Source organism: Carya illinoinensis, chromosome 3, assembly GCF_018687715.1.
Source record: "Carya illinoinensis cultivar Pawnee chromosome 3, C.illinoinensisPawnee_v1, whole genome shotgun sequence".
Taxonomy (NCBI): domain Eukaryota; kingdom Viridiplantae; phylum Streptophyta; class Magnoliopsida; order Fagales; family Juglandaceae; genus Carya; species Carya illinoinensis.
Window position 1 is genome coordinate 8,800,738 of NC_056754.1, and position 14,376 is coordinate 8,815,113.

The 14,376-nt window shown below is 36.5% G+C and overlaps 1 protein-coding gene and 1 pseudogene across 3 annotated transcripts; one reads left to right on the forward strand and one right to left on the reverse strand.

Annotated features, from left to right (window-relative positions):
- Positions 1-4,314: 4,314 nt before the first annotated feature.
- On the forward strand, positions 4,315-9,861 carry LOC122303065 (protein LONGIFOLIA 1-like). Of its 3 annotated transcripts, none has more exons than XM_043114595.1 (6): positions 4,315-4,823; positions 5,025-5,517; positions 6,132-6,184; positions 6,268-8,244; positions 8,320-8,467; positions 8,814-9,861. In XM_043114595.1, exons 2-6 carry the CDS (start codon positions 5,364-5,366, stop codon positions 9,632-9,634), a joined length of 3,153 nt encoding a protein of 1,050 aa, XP_042970529.1. In that variant the 5' UTR covers positions 4,315-4,823; positions 5,025-5,363; the 3' UTR covers positions 9,635-9,861. The 3 variants fall into 3 exon arrangements, with proteins under 3 accessions (XP_042970529.1, XP_042970532.1, XP_042970531.1); XM_043114598.1 differs by having other exon boundaries at positions 4,315-4,810; XM_043114597.1 differs by having other exon boundaries at positions 4,315-5,517.
- On the reverse strand, positions 8,602-13,587 carry LOC122304442 (annotated as a pseudogene).
- Positions 13,588-14,376: the final 789 nt, after the last annotated feature.

The following is a 14,376-nucleotide window of genomic DNA, read 5'->3' on the forward strand; positions in this document are numbered from 1 at the left end:
ATAATTTATTATGTAATTCTCATTTAATAAATCACTTAATTTTAATTTAGTATTTTAAATAATTTTTTTATTAGTCGATTAAAAAAAAAACAAAGGTTGGACTGACCGAATCGGACTGGACTGATAATTACCGATCTGGTCCTTGGGGATGTCCAGTCCGATTCAGTCCAAAAAAATGATAGGTCCATCACCCGGACCGAACCGGACCGCGCTCACCCCAGCTACAAGCTGGGTAGGCAATGGTGACTTTGATGGTAGTCTTGGAATTTAAATATGGTAAATGCCAATAATTTTACAAAAAAGTTGGGAAAACAGAAAAAGAAAACGGAATATCAGTCCAAATTGAGAAACATGCAATGAGAAATGTTGAATGAATGGGCCTATGCACGAGGAAGTAAATCCCAATTTATTCAATTATAAATCTTAAAATGTTTGAAGGGATCATTGCTCCAACATTGTATATAGTTCATCTTGTCTCAAACTACTGCTTTTTTCTTTCTTTTCTCTCTGTTTTTCATTAAAGATCCAAGCTTGCTCTTTTTTTTCTTTTTCATGTAACAAAGGATCAGTCTTTCCAACCACTAAAAAGACATTGAGATACCAAGAGACCTGCAATAAAGATCGGAAGACTGAAATCCTGCCTTTGTTTCTGAGCGAAAGGTTATATATACTAGCGAAGGACTTTCGTCTGATATTATTGTCACCTTCAACAAAAACGACATAAAGTTCCAACTGATACCAATAAGTGAAAATGATTGCATCTATCTCATTGAGGACCACTTAGGGTCTGGCAAAGCTGCTGACTAACATCTTGCCATAACACAGTAATACTCATGACTTTGCCTTGCCATCATGCTCTGTTTCTACACGTTTCTCCTAAAGACAGATCCTTGTTTCTGACCCTAAACCATTTGTATCCGACTGCCCATTCCTATCCAGCCTTTACCGCACAACTCTCATACTCTTTCTACAATAGAATCGTAAGGTACAATACAGCAATTATAGACAAGATCACATGTATCCTACCAAATTCCAAAAAGGATTGGTATCATAATGCATGGTTTTCAATATTAGTATACTCCATGTCAGACTGCTATGGGGGTTTATCTCTATACGTGGACCACCAACCAGATGAAGAAAATGTGTCTTAGGGACCAGTTAACTTACCTAGTAATCTTCGCTACAGATTCAGAACAGTGGCATTAATTTTTGTATTATTTTTTTCTTCCTTTTGGGTGGCTATTGTTTACAGCCCACCATCAGTCTGAACTGGTTTTGAATATAGGATCTAAGATACGAGCATTATAATAATAGAATGAAACTTGGCATGTGAGATAGATGACTTTGAGAAGCTCATTACCTGGCAATTTGATATTATGATCATCTCCTTTGACTTTTCCCAACTGCCATTAATCTTGAAGCGAAGTGAAGGAATATTTTTAGTCACGCTAGCTATCTCATGCATTAAAAATATTCTTTCTACACCTGCCACGATTATTATTATTTTTGGTTCTCATGAATTTGAAAATGATATTTTTCTTTTTGGTCGATAATAATCAAAGGCTTTCTTAGCATGATCATCAAGGCCAGACCACATGTCCAAAAGTGTGCTGATAATTATTTAGGTTTCCGTCGTTGTGAAGTTGTCCATATACATACGTCACAGCTGGCAATCAGCATTTTCTTCCAAATTTAGTTTGTAAGAACAAAATAGAAGATAGATATATATATATATATAGTACTGCTTACTGCTGGCTTTTGTGTTTATTGGTAAAAACGAAAAATAATTAGAAAGACAGATAAAGTTTTCCAACTTGATTGCCTTTTGGTTTTCTTACACCCCAAGTAGCTTAGATATGTGAGAAAGATCATAAGAACTCTACGCTGGTTCATGTGAAAAAGGGATAAGATGGAATCTTGTTACCCCACAATTGAATAAACCTCTTGAGGTACGTCCGTCGTAGTGGCACTTTCCCTTGTTTAGTGGTCACACAATCTCGACTCCTTTCTGTATATATAAACTGTTAATTTTGTTGACTTTAAAACCCAAGATTTATTATTAATGTACTAATTCACATGGTGATTTGGTGTTGGGGTGGTGGGGTGAGGTTGGGGGGGACATCATGTGCCAATCATGGTAGACTGATGGGGTAATGCATTTCTTGGAACCTAGTTTAGTATGATGCAAATAGCTTAGTTGTGTTCCCTTCATGCAAGCCTAATGAAGTAGTTAAGGCTGCATCCCAGCCCTCATCTCATGTGCTACCCTCACTTTTTCCATGTGGCTGTGCATACTTCCTGCTATCTATATATCTTGCTTATATATATATATATATATATATATATATATAATTTCAAGCATCACCATCAACCCCAAACTCATGTTCCCTTTCCGGTCTAGATCTTTCCCCAGATTAATAGGTGATGATTAATTAGAAGTGCCTGTTTGATAAACTCATCTCCTTTCTACAATTTTATTTACTTGGTTATGCGAGAATTAAAAGATGATATTTTTTGCTTGGAGAACCCCTAAAAACAGGCACATATATATACATATAAAGTAATGTTATACATCACACTATCATCTCACTTGTATCCCAGTACTATATATGATGTAGCACATTTATTACCATTTGATGATAAAAAAGCATGCAATAAATGATCATTTAATAGTGATAAATGTGTCACATCTTACTTAGTAGGATGCAAGTAGGATGGTAGTATGATGTATAAAATTTTTCATATATATATATACTGTATTACTTTTCTGCTTAAGCTGCAAAACTCATGATGATAGAGACAACACATAAACAAGGGATAGAGATAAGAACATTATGATCACGCAATTACTACTGCATTAGTATGGGGAGGAAACATATGCATAATGGCACATGAAATGTTGTGTTCACAGTTAAATGAAGTAGTACCATCATAGGCCAGGGAACCGATCGAAAATGGCCGGTACTAATTAAGAGGCCTTCCATCTCATTAATTCTGATCGACACGCATTGTCTAATTCACATGCATAATTGAATATGATTGTTCAATTGTATTTATATTAATTTGCAATGAATTATATACTTCTCAAAAAGAGAGAGTTCTCTCTTTTTTCAGTATTAAGTAATCACAATAATGGGTATTAAAAAATGATCTCTCTCTCTCTCTCTCTCTCTCTCTCTCTCTCTCTCAATTTTGTTTATAAGGTCCCTACACAGCTAGTTAATGGTTAATATCCGCGTTCCAAGAAGGCAAGAAGACACACGTGACAACCGTGTCCTTGGGATCCATCTAATTAATGTAAATTCATGTTGTCAATAAGGCATCTTTTTAGAAATGCATGCATGTAGATTTCCCTCATTTTTCTTTAATCATTTTTATATTATCCAATGAGGAGTAATGGTATCACATCATGAACAGTAGCACTTTGTGTAATATTACAGTTCATAATAAAAATAAAAATAATAAACAGCTTATTCCATCGACTGGCCACCAAGGAGATCGATCAAGAATCATGAAGAAACAGATCTTACAAAAATAAATTCAAAAACTTGCTTAATTTTGATATACGTACACTTATTTTTCTTTCTAGATCAAGCTATATATTTTTGAAAAGAAAACAAGTACTTTTGGCTGCATGCAGCGTGGTCTCTGTCAAATTGCCTTGGTTGTACAGTGCCTGATTGCAACTCAAGATGAAAACAAAAGAACAACAGCAAGCATGCATATGCAGATGATGCGGAAACCTAAACAATAATACTATTGAAAGAAGATGACGCGATGATCCATAACCACAAATCTGCATGCATGCCTTAGGTATCTAGCTAGCTACTCATATATATAAATATATATATATTATAATTAAGATCAGGGCCATCCACTTCAAATCAGTACTTTTATATGTAATCAAAGTACTTTTCAATCATAGTACTACTTGATGCAAGAGATCAGAATAAGGAGATATCCTTTTTCCTTGTCAAGAAAAGACTGGCCCATTACTGTAACACCTATATATATACATATATATTAGGCTTAATTTTATAGTCAAGATCGTCAGCTCCACTATTCCTCACCATAAACAAGTACGTATGTATACATATCCCAGTACTGCATATATAAAATCTGCACTTTCCTCGGGATTTCATTAGCAAACTCATGATTCTACTCAAACTCATAATAAGTATATATATATAGGTTTGTTTACGGCTGGGTTTGTAGATGTTGGCTAGTGCATCACAATCATTCCAGAAAGCATACTCATGACGAGGACGTACACCCACCCACGGAGCCAGCAATTTCTACGATGGGACCAAAGGCTTTCCAGTACATAGATCCACTTTCATGTTTCTTCCACTCTCTGACAGGCGCCACATGCTCATGTAGAGGTCCTGGCTCCCGAGTCCTGACCCCCCACATTATCTTGTCCACATGGAAGTGGGAGAAAATGATAAAGTCCAGATCTGGTCCACAAATTCACAGCTCTCCTTCTTCCTATCTTCTTTTCATTTTAGTATTTGTTTTTCTCCTCCCCCAAGACTTGACCCATACATTCCACCTCTCTCTCTCTCTCTCTCTCTCTTAACATTATAAGAAAAGGTCGTCACTACTTGTCATTCTTCCAAGCTGATATTCAGCATTGCCTCCATATAATAAACTGCAGACACCAGCATATGCTCCAGGCTCTAGCTAGATTCATTTCCTTGATCCAGCCAAAAGACAAAGTATTCTTTTGTTCTGCGAGGAAAAGCAAAAAAACATTAATACTTTGCTTTGCAGAACTTCCTTGCAGATTTATATTGATGGTACTTAGAAGGTGGGGACTAGAGGTAACTTTTTGGTCTTGGGGTCCCCAACCATTTCTTTTTTTGTTACTTGAGTTTTGCAAAGGATATGGTCTGCCTTGTTCTGTAAAATTCCCATAGAACAACTTAATTTACTGTTCATGGATAGGGATATTATTTGAGTTTATGTACTTTCCTCTTCGTCTCCTTCATTCTGTTCCTTGGCTATTTCCTTTTTTTTTTCAGAAAATTCTCTGAAACTCCAAAAGAAAAGTAACTCTAAAAGAAACAAGCCACTGAGCTTTCCCTACAGAGTGATACTTTACATAAAGAAGCCTTAGTGCAGTGTTTCTGTCCTCCAAGTAGCTGGAAAAAACAACGACTTCAGGAAAGATTGAAGTTCTATTATGGTCGAAGCCAAATTCTGTCAATGTGTGATTTTACTATCTCAAGTATAATCTTAGATTCTGCAACAAAATATACCTGGAATCCTGTCGCTTTGTTATCCATTCTTGGAGATGGAATCTTAACGGAAGTGCAGCAAGTGTAATTTGTGGAATAGGAACCAGAAAAGAGAAGGTGAAAATGTCTGCAAAGCTTTTGCGTACCATGACTGATGACAATCAAGATTTGCAGAAGCAAATTGGGTGCATGAATGGATTCTTTCAGCTCTTTGACCGTCGCCATTTTCTCGCTGGGCGACGCATCAACAGCCATGACCACAAGAGACTTCTTTCAGGTATTCCTCCATTCCATGATGGTGTGTTTCAGGTTTCAGCTAACCTCAATTATCATAATAATGTGGACCTCCAAGTAATTGTTTTTGGTAGGAATGTGTGGTTTAGGGTGCGTTTAGCTCCTAAAGATTTGAGTTTTTGAAATGCTTAAACGATAATTTCAGGAAATATTTCTCAACAGTTTTTAGGATTTGTTGTAGGAATGAATTATTAGCATTTTCCATGGGCTATTCTCTCTCACTTTAGCCTTGAAGGAGCACACAAATCTTCATGAATGAAACTCATATGGTCAATTTAATGTAATTCTTTGGTAGGTTAACATCAAAGCATCTATTATTTCCCATCACCATGGCTCTGAAACCGCTTACATATATGGCCTCTTTGTTTGCACCAAAAGCTTTTTGAGAGTTCTTCCTGCAACATAACATTGTAGTGACTTTCAGCACTTGTTCTTTTTTCCCCCTTTTTGTTGATAACTTTCAGCATCATGCATCTATTAAACCATGCATTCGCAAACTATATTTTCTTCCTTCGCTTTTGTTTTGCAAGCCTGAGCATGTAATAACGAACCATTCTACCAATTTCTTCAACATCTCACTTTTAGTTGTCATGATAGGTCAAAATGGTAGCCCGGCAAGAGAGCCTGACAGTACATTACAGAGAGTTAAGGTAAGAACTTTGAACTTTAATCCCTACAACAATGATTGTTTCTAGCAGATGCATTTGAGCATTTTTTCCCTTAACAATTGCAGGAAACAAATCCAAAGAACCTTGTGAAAGAGAGACATAGAGTCTCGACAGAATCATCCAAAACCTCTCTTTCATCCTCCTCATGCTCATCTAGCTTCTCCTCTCTTGACTATAAAATAGCTCAATTTGAGTCATCTTCATATAACCAACCCAGTTTTCCTGAAACCCCCACTCGGCCCATGAACAAACCAAATGCGTCTTTGCAATCAAGGCAGCAATCCCACGACCTCCGAGATGTTGTTAAAGACTCCATCTACAGAGAAGCCCGTATATTATCAGTAAAAACTTGTAGAAAGGAGGAAGCAGTGGGTAGTACATTAAAATACATCGACTCACCGCGGCCTTTGCAGCTTCCCAACTCTATCAAGCCCAGAGCTTCTAGTGCCAATGATTCGGTTTGCGTTCTTGCTAAACTCCAGGAATCAAGGAATTACAAGGAAGAGAAAGCTAGCCTTAAGCTGTTGTCACTGAAGGAGGCTCCTAGGCTCTCTTATGATGGAAGGGTATCACAAGATGCATCCAAGTCTACCATAAAGTTAAAGGAACTCCCAAGGCTGTCATTGGACAGCAGAGTAGGCTCCATAAGGGGTTCCGCCTCGGAAACAAAATCAAATTTTCTTTTGAAGGATCTGCAAAGAAGGTCGGAAAACTCCAGCAATATGCTTAACCAGCAGCAAGAACCAGAAAGTTCCAAACGATCATCCACCATTATTGCGAAGTTGATGGGATTGGAAGCTTTCCAACAATCACCATTGACCAACGAGAATCCATTAGGGTTCATCAGTAACTGCCAAACGGAGAAATCTGACCACTTCTCAAACTCAAGAACAACTGATGGAAACAAGCAAAATCAAATTCCTAGGTCCCCAAGGAAATCACACAAGGACCCCATCCAAGCCAGGTTGAAAAATGATGATCATGTTATAAGGCCTACCTCAGGATCAAGATTTCCAGCAGAACCAACTCCGAGGAGGCAGCCAGATGGCAACCAGAGTTCTCAACAAACTAGTTTCGGGCATGGGAAAGTAACCACAAAAGCCTCAAACTCTTGCCCCTCTGTTTATGGTGAAATCGAAAAAAGGTTGGCTGAGCTGGAGTTCAATAAATCTGGCAAGGATCTCAGAGCTCTTAAACAGATACTTGAAGCAATGCAGAAGCCTAAAGAAGCATTAGATACAAAAAAAGAGCAGGCTTCGGAATTTGCATCTCAAAGAAGAAACTATGGCAACTCTCTGCAAAGCTCAAATTTAGCTAGCCCAAGAAAGCTACAAAATAAGGACCCAATTTCTGACACAATCAAGGGGTCACATTCTCCAAAGAGTTATAGACCCCCAACGGCCGTCATGAAACCAGTTAAAGTAATTAGAAGAACAAGTGACTGCGCTTCCAACATAATCCCAATTGAAAGGATGTCAAGACCCAACAAGCATGCTGACACTGCAAATGGGAGAAAGGTTGACACGCTAAGAGCAAAAGATCTAGCTCCAGGAAGCAATTATCTAAAAGACCATTTCAGTTCACTTTCTTGCTCCACTGATAAGAAAACCAATGCGAGAACTTCAAAATCAACATCAGCTTTAACGGCACCCCGACACATAATTGGAGAAAACAACATGAGCTCAGCAACTGTGAGCCCCAGACTGCAACAAAGGAAGCTCAGATCGCAGAAGCAGTCACCTCCTACCATCCCATCTTTAGATTCAAGCAATGCCATCAGGCAACCTACTAGACAACCCATGGGATCAAACTCCCCTAGTAGAAAACTCAAACTAAGATCTCCCAGTTTGCAGCAATGCAATGACCAATTGAGTGAGACCAGCAGTGGCATGAGAGATTTAAGTCACCAAGGTGACACCATTTCTCTGCAATCTGAAAGCAACATTAGCTTGTGCTCCGATATTGACATGGAAATTCTGAGAACCAATCAATCTGACAAGATCAATACCACCTTCTCCCAGCAGGATGGCAAGAAACAAAAGGTAAGTGTTCATGCTCTTATTTACCCATACAAGAACCTTATTATCTCGTTAACAGGTTTTGTTTCTCTCACTCAGAATCCAACAGGGTGCATCGAAGACAGGTTGATAGTCGAACCGTCAATAGCTACCCTGGAACAACCAAGTCCTGTCTCTGTTCTTGATGCTACATTTTATAGAGACGAGTCACCATCTCCTGTGAAGAAGATATTAAATGCCTTCGAAGGTCTGTTTCTTATGCATTTGACATGATATGTTTAATCCATTGATAGAGAGTAAACAACTGTCTCATCTACAACATTGATTAATGCTTTCCTAATGATGATTAAAAAAGAACAATGTTAACATAAGCATGGATAATTCTAAAATGAACAACAGCATCAATGCATCACAAGGTATAGTAACCCTGGTTTTCCATATTCGATTTGTTTCATATCTACAAGCCATTTTAGGAGTGAAACTATTCACTCCGAATTACAATAGAGATAGAGAGAGGCTACTTTATTACAGGATACAAGACTTATTAATGTATCGATTAACGTATCCAATTCTCCTCAAATTTCTTGCTACAGATTATGAGGCTCAAGATCCTGATGAAGGGGAATGGGTTCCATCAGATCTAGCTCAATTTCCAAAGGGCACAAAACCCAGTTTCAGTGCTTACATTGATGATAACAAATCAGAAAGCATCCGGCTTGTACTTCAAAATCTTCAACAAATAAACTATACTGAAGAGAACCCCATCACTGACTACACCACGGCCCTCCACGAGAGCATGAATTCAGACCACAGATACATTTCAGAAATATTGTTAGCATCAGGTCTCCTCAGAGATCTTGACTTTGACTCGATGACCATTCAGCTCCAAGCATTAGGCCACGCCATCGATCCTGAGGTGTTCCTTGCATTGGAACAAACAGAGGCAAGTGCAGGGCTCTTGAATGATAAACTAAGTGGCAAAAAGATTGTTAAATCAGAACACTCTGAAAAAATTCAAAGAATACTCGTATTTGATACTGTTAATGAAATTCTTGCTCAAAAGTTGCTGTTAGGAGGTCCTCTAGGGAAGTGGTTCTCACCAAACAAGCTAGCAGGAAGAAAACCAAGAGGGCAGCAGCTTCTGGAAGAAATGTGTTCAGCAGTAGATCAGCTACAGAATAATCACTTGAACAGAAGCCTAGATGAGGGAGATGACAGTTTGAGGAGCATCATATCAGAAGATTTAATGCAACAATCCATGGATTGGATAGATTGCCCTTGTGAGATTCCTAGCATAGTGTTGGATCTTGAGCGGTTGATCTTTAAAGACTTAATAACTGAATTTGTGAACTGGGAGAGAGTTGGTCTGAAAGGCAGGCCTGGTAGGCGTTCCAGAAAGTTATTTTCCATGTAGGAGTTTTGGTAATATACAAAAGATCTCTCTCTCATTTCATATATAGCTGGGTGGGTTTACTCTATAAAAAATCACAATATTTATTGGGTAAAAATTGAGCTCTTTGCTAGCCTGTAAATGTCTAATAGAGGTTCTTGACATTGATGTAAATTATAGTCGATAGATATATAATTTGGGGGTAATTACACTTTTCACCCACAAACTGCCACCTATTTTTCACTTTGCAACCTAAACTCTTTTTTTTTTTTTTTTTTGATAAGTCACTTTGCACCCTAAACTACAAAAAGTTTCAATCTGCATTCCCCTATAATTTTCAGTTTGCATTCTAAGTTAAGATCTGAACCCTAAGACAAACGAAAACTTGCGCATGCACAACAGTCCTAATGGTCAGATTTGAATGGATGGTGCAAAGTGAAACCTATTGCTAGTTCAGGGTACAAAATGGAACTTTTTGTATTTTAGGGTGCAAAGTAAAAAATAAGTAGTACTTTGAGGGTGAAATGAGTAATTCCCCAAATAATTTATCCTCCCTTACAAAGTTTTGGCTCCATCTAACCTCCCATCCACTGGCTGACCGTGAATTTATCCATTTTTTTCACCAAAAAGAAAATAATAATAAGAAGAAGAAGAAGAAGAAGAAGCTATTTCTTCTTCCTAAATAGGTGTTATCTCTTGTATACTTGGGCTATGCCTATTCGTATTACTATAATATAAATGTTTACTTATCAAAAAAAGAAAAAAGAAGAAGAAAAAGAAAGAATGCAGATGATGTAGTTAAGACAAAGGACTCCTCAACCCACTTCAATGGCAAATTCCACAAGGCTACTAGTTACATTCTATATATTCTAGCATCTATGAAGTGCCTACAAGTCCATTCTCCAAAGGCAATTTATAATTTTGCATAGAGAAGATTAAAGTAATAATATATGGTCAATAATTAGGGAAAATTTATCTTCAGAGTTCTGTTTGATGGGAGGTTACAATGTTCTCAGGTAAACGCATCAAACCACAATTCATTTTTCAGAAGACAGCTGTATAACTAACTTCCAAAAGAAATGCTTGGCTACAAGGATCTAGGAACTTAGTGAACATATATCACACAGATTCAGAAAATATGCATAACAGTCCAACAAAAGCAAACATAATCATGTGTTTGAGTAGGCAGGAACAAATTCAAACTGTTTAGAACTTTATCATCAACTGAACAAAACCAGAATTCTCCTGTAATCAGATTCCCCAGTCCTTTAGCAATATTATCGTTTCCTGCATAATTGGGCAGTTTCAAGAATGATGAACCAAATGTCATCATTCTTGTTACTAACTGAGCTTTAGTAATAAGGAAATATTCAACCTTCTATCTCTAAACTAGCACGCTTAGGTGCTGCTCTTGTATATGTCCCGTATACTTGGGTATACTTGGGCTATTGCCTACACTTTTGGTCAATATATATTTGTTTACCAATCAAAAAAATATATATATCCAATGTCAATACGATTTCTAAATCCACATTATGTTCACTCTCGTAGTAAGGGGAGTCATTGCCATAGTGACGATCTAAATTGACACCAAGATGCCAGACTAGATAGAACATAGCAATTAATTTGTTACAACATGGCTAACAGGTTTTAACCACATATGGAGCTTAAACTACTTTGTGAAAAGTCAGGCAGCCATGAATTTTAGGATTTAAGACTGCCAACATGGTACCAATCAGAATACTAGACCAGCTCCTTCACCATCCCTTTGTCAAAACTTCAAATATATTTAAGAAAAATAAAAAAAAAAAAGGAATGGAAAGGAAGTTTTTGGAAACTTTTTTTTAATTTTTTTTTATTGGCACCAATTGTTCAGGAACAGTGTCTCGACTAATCCCAGGGGTGCACAAACCCTCGGCAAGGAGTTTCCCGCAAGTGCACCTCGAGTAATTCAAGAGAAAAATGCTCCAGTCTGATAGTCTCTAGAGATTATTTGCACTCAAGGGGATTTGAACCTTAGAATTGGGTGGAGCATAGCTCCAAGCCCAAGGCTTTTATCATTTGAGCTAACCCCTAGGAGCCATCAGACTGGGGAATTTTTCCCTTCAATTACTCAAGTGCACTTCCGAGAAACTCTTAGAGAATTTTTTGGAAACTTCTCTCTCATGAACACACGTTTTCAAACATTAACTCAGCCCTCAACTTTGTCTGAAAGCTCCAATCCCTCTTCTTTAAACCCGTTCAATACCAAACCAGCTAGAATAGTCCCAAAGTCTCCTTGATCAATCTCATAAAAGCTAAATATTTCACTCTTTTTTCCCAGCAGATATTTTATAAAGAAATTAAGAAAACAAAATAAATAGTCTTCATCTAATGATGAAATTACATGCTAATATCAACAAAAAGCAGGACATGAAATAGTAAAATACAATTTCCTTTATATCTTATACGACTTTTCTACAGTCATTAGAACTCAGAGACGAAAGTTTCAAATCCCAACCCCTACCAGACCTACCCCCAACCCCCCACCTGTTTGCCAACCACATAGCTGAATTTATGATGGCCTAAGGCATAAAACACGGAATTCTATTTTCTTGCTAATCAAGGAAAGCAATAAATCAAATTAGAAAAGTAGTTCAACGCAAGCTGAACAAAAATAGGGGTACCTAGCTATTCTCCATCGTTAGTCTCATTTAAAGGCACAAACGGATGTGTGATTTCATTTTTTTATCTTCATTTTTTTTATAGGTAAACAAACATATTTTTTTGTTGTCGGGAATTGAACTTCTGATCTTCATTTATAATAACCTTAATTAAAATGAAATTCTACACTGTCAATTTTAACAGAATGAATATGCATTGGAAAGCTTGATAAGGGTCAGCACAGGAGAAAAACTTGTAACATTTAATGTTAGATCGCAATAATAGATCAGAAAGAATTTCACTGAGAAAGAATCATTAACTGAGTCCACATGTAAACCAACATTCGCATACCTCATAAACTAGTTAAATTGCCAGCATTTCCCTCTGCAGTTTGTACTATTCAATCTATAATGCCCTCGACTAAGATAACCCTAGAATCATCATCTGTCACCAATATCGTAAACAAGTAAACAAATTCTAAAATAAGTCTGTTTTAGAATGATCCAGATCCTATTTGTTTCCCCTAGATTCATTCAAAATTTTCTCAACTTCCTCTTCTTGTCATCCTTTTCATTTTCCCTTCCAAACCACAGTGATGTTACCTCAAAAATTGTTTTCTGTAGGCTTGAACGTTGCATTGTCCCTTAGGGGCCTAGAGCATCCCAACACCCATCTTAAATTGCACAATCGGCCTGATTTTCAAAATAACCATTTTGTGTCCCTCAGAAACAAGTAATCTGCTATTCATCACTTCAATATCTGCAGCCAATGCCTCTGACACTGAGACGTGGTTATCAATGCCATTAGTTTCCATAATGGGATTTCTCATGGTTGCTTCATTTAAAAGCTTTTTCTTGGCCTGAAGGAGAACAGGAGACACCTCCTTTTCTCCAAATTGTAGATGCACGGCAAGAAATGGGTTACTTACTGCTTGTTTTGCCTTTGCAGCATCCCTGCAGTTTGACTAAGGAGGTTCCTTCCAATCCATTACAAGCCAACCACTGATGTAAGTTCAAAAAAGACCTTTCTTCCTTTCTGTACTGGTTTTCTTGGTTTATTTTAGCTGTGGGAGGTTCTGTACTTCTCTCAATCCTAGTATATGATGAAGCATAAGTGGGATCAGGAAAAGCAGGCAACCAAGTGGGTATATGCTCACCTGGAGGATCTTCCACAATTAGCAAAAGACTTTTTTTTTTTTTTTTAATAAGTCCACAATTAGCAAAAGACTGAGTTTTCTTCCGGACATTAGTATATGGAAACTGAAGACCATCTGTTAATATGTTTGGTGAAGTTATAGAAGAAGTATTTGTTTGGTAGTTGACTTTATAAATCATATTGAAGATGTATGTCTTTTTATTTTTCATTTACTTTATTGTTGTGAGTAGAAAAGTCTATTTCAAAATTTTTAACATATTTAATACATTATCTATAAATACATTGAGGCTTATATTAAAAAAACTATTAAAAGTAAATTATAACAAAAAATCATTTAAATTGATTTTTATATACTCGTTTATTATGTCAATTTTATTTTTATTTATAACATGCATAGTAATTTAATTAAAACATTGCATTCAAAAGTTTGTGTTAATTTAAAAGACATAAATTTTCAGCATATAAAGTATTTAAATTTTTATTAATTATGCAATTATAATTAAAAATTTCATCTGCAGGAACATTTGTCATATATAGAAAATCTTGTGATACAAGTTTCACAGAAAGAGTGGAAGTTGAACTTTTAGTAGATCTCGATCGACTTAATCAAAACTAGTACAAGAATTTCAATGTCATCTCTATTGATATTATACATGATGATACAAAATGATGGATCAGAGTAAAAACATCAAATGACTCATATTTTGAACTAATGTTTTTGTTGGGCTTGTATTAAACTTATCGCAGGCAGACAACTTTGCTAAAACTATCGATGCTATAAATATGTGTTGGACTATATTATGTTTTGAACTAATATTTTTGTTGGGTTTGTATTAAACTTATCACATAAAACTTTGCTAAAACTATCGGTGTTATAAATATGTGTTACACTATGTCATATTTTGAACTAATATGTTTATCTTTTGATAATTATTATATTATACTTAACTATCATTATCCCAAATATT